The 606-nt window shown below is 60.4% G+C and overlaps 1 protein-coding gene across 1 annotated transcript in view; it reads right to left on the bottom strand.

The window, feature by feature from the left end:
- Positions 1–606, bottom strand: part of LOC104278995 (mitofusin-2-like) — a gene marked incomplete at its 5' end in the record, with an annotated part of 4,552 nt that overhangs the window by 2,265 nt on the left and 1,681 nt on the right. Inside the window, one exon of the mRNA XM_009876134.1 lies at positions 428–530. Within this exon, the coding sequence (XP_009874436.1) occupies positions 428–530 (103 nt within the window). The remainder of the gene's footprint in view (positions 1–427; positions 531–606) is intronic.

Here is a 606-nt window from a genome sequence, read left to right as displayed (position 1 = left end):
TCCGATCGACTCGGAAGGAAATCTCTCCACAGCCCCTCCTGAATCCTCCCCGTCTGCCAGGGAAATGCACAGCTCGGCAACAGCTTTGGGGACAGACTGTGAGGCCCCTTCTCGAAGCGTTTGGGCCCCACGCTCCCATCAAAGCTTCTGTTCAGCTGGGCATCAGCTCACAAGTCACTTGGTTACGTCGGGATCTGGGTCTGAGAATCTGCCCAGTTTCCAGCTCCTCTCCTCTGAGGAGGAAGCTGCTTGTGCGCACTCGCAGCAGCTCCCTGCGTGAGGTCAGGCAGAGCGGAAGAAGCAGGAGTCCCCCCCCAGCGCTAACGGGGCTGATGCCACCAAACCGAGGAGAAACCCCGAGCGCGTCCCTGTGTGCTTTGTGTGACAGCCAAAAAGAAACAGAGGGAGGTTCTGCCGCGGGACTGACCGATCATCTCCTGCTGCATCGTCTGCAGGGAGGCGGTGATGGCGTTGGAGCAGCGCTCAGACATGTTCCGGCCCAGGCCCTCCTCGATGTGTTTGTGCAGCTCCTGACGGACACAGAAACGGTGACTGAGCGTGACACGAGCGCAGGTGAGAGGTGAGATCCAGTGCTGGCAGCCTGCC

Source organism: Apaloderma vittatum, unplaced genomic scaffold, assembly GCF_000703405.1.
Source record: "Apaloderma vittatum isolate BGI_N311 unplaced genomic scaffold, ASM70340v1 scaffold30600, whole genome shotgun sequence".
NCBI lineage: Eukaryota > Metazoa > Chordata > Aves > Trogoniformes > Trogonidae > Apaloderma > Apaloderma vittatum.
Note: the sequence above shows the minus strand (reverse complement) of the source record. Positions and strands in the feature narration are given on the sequence as shown.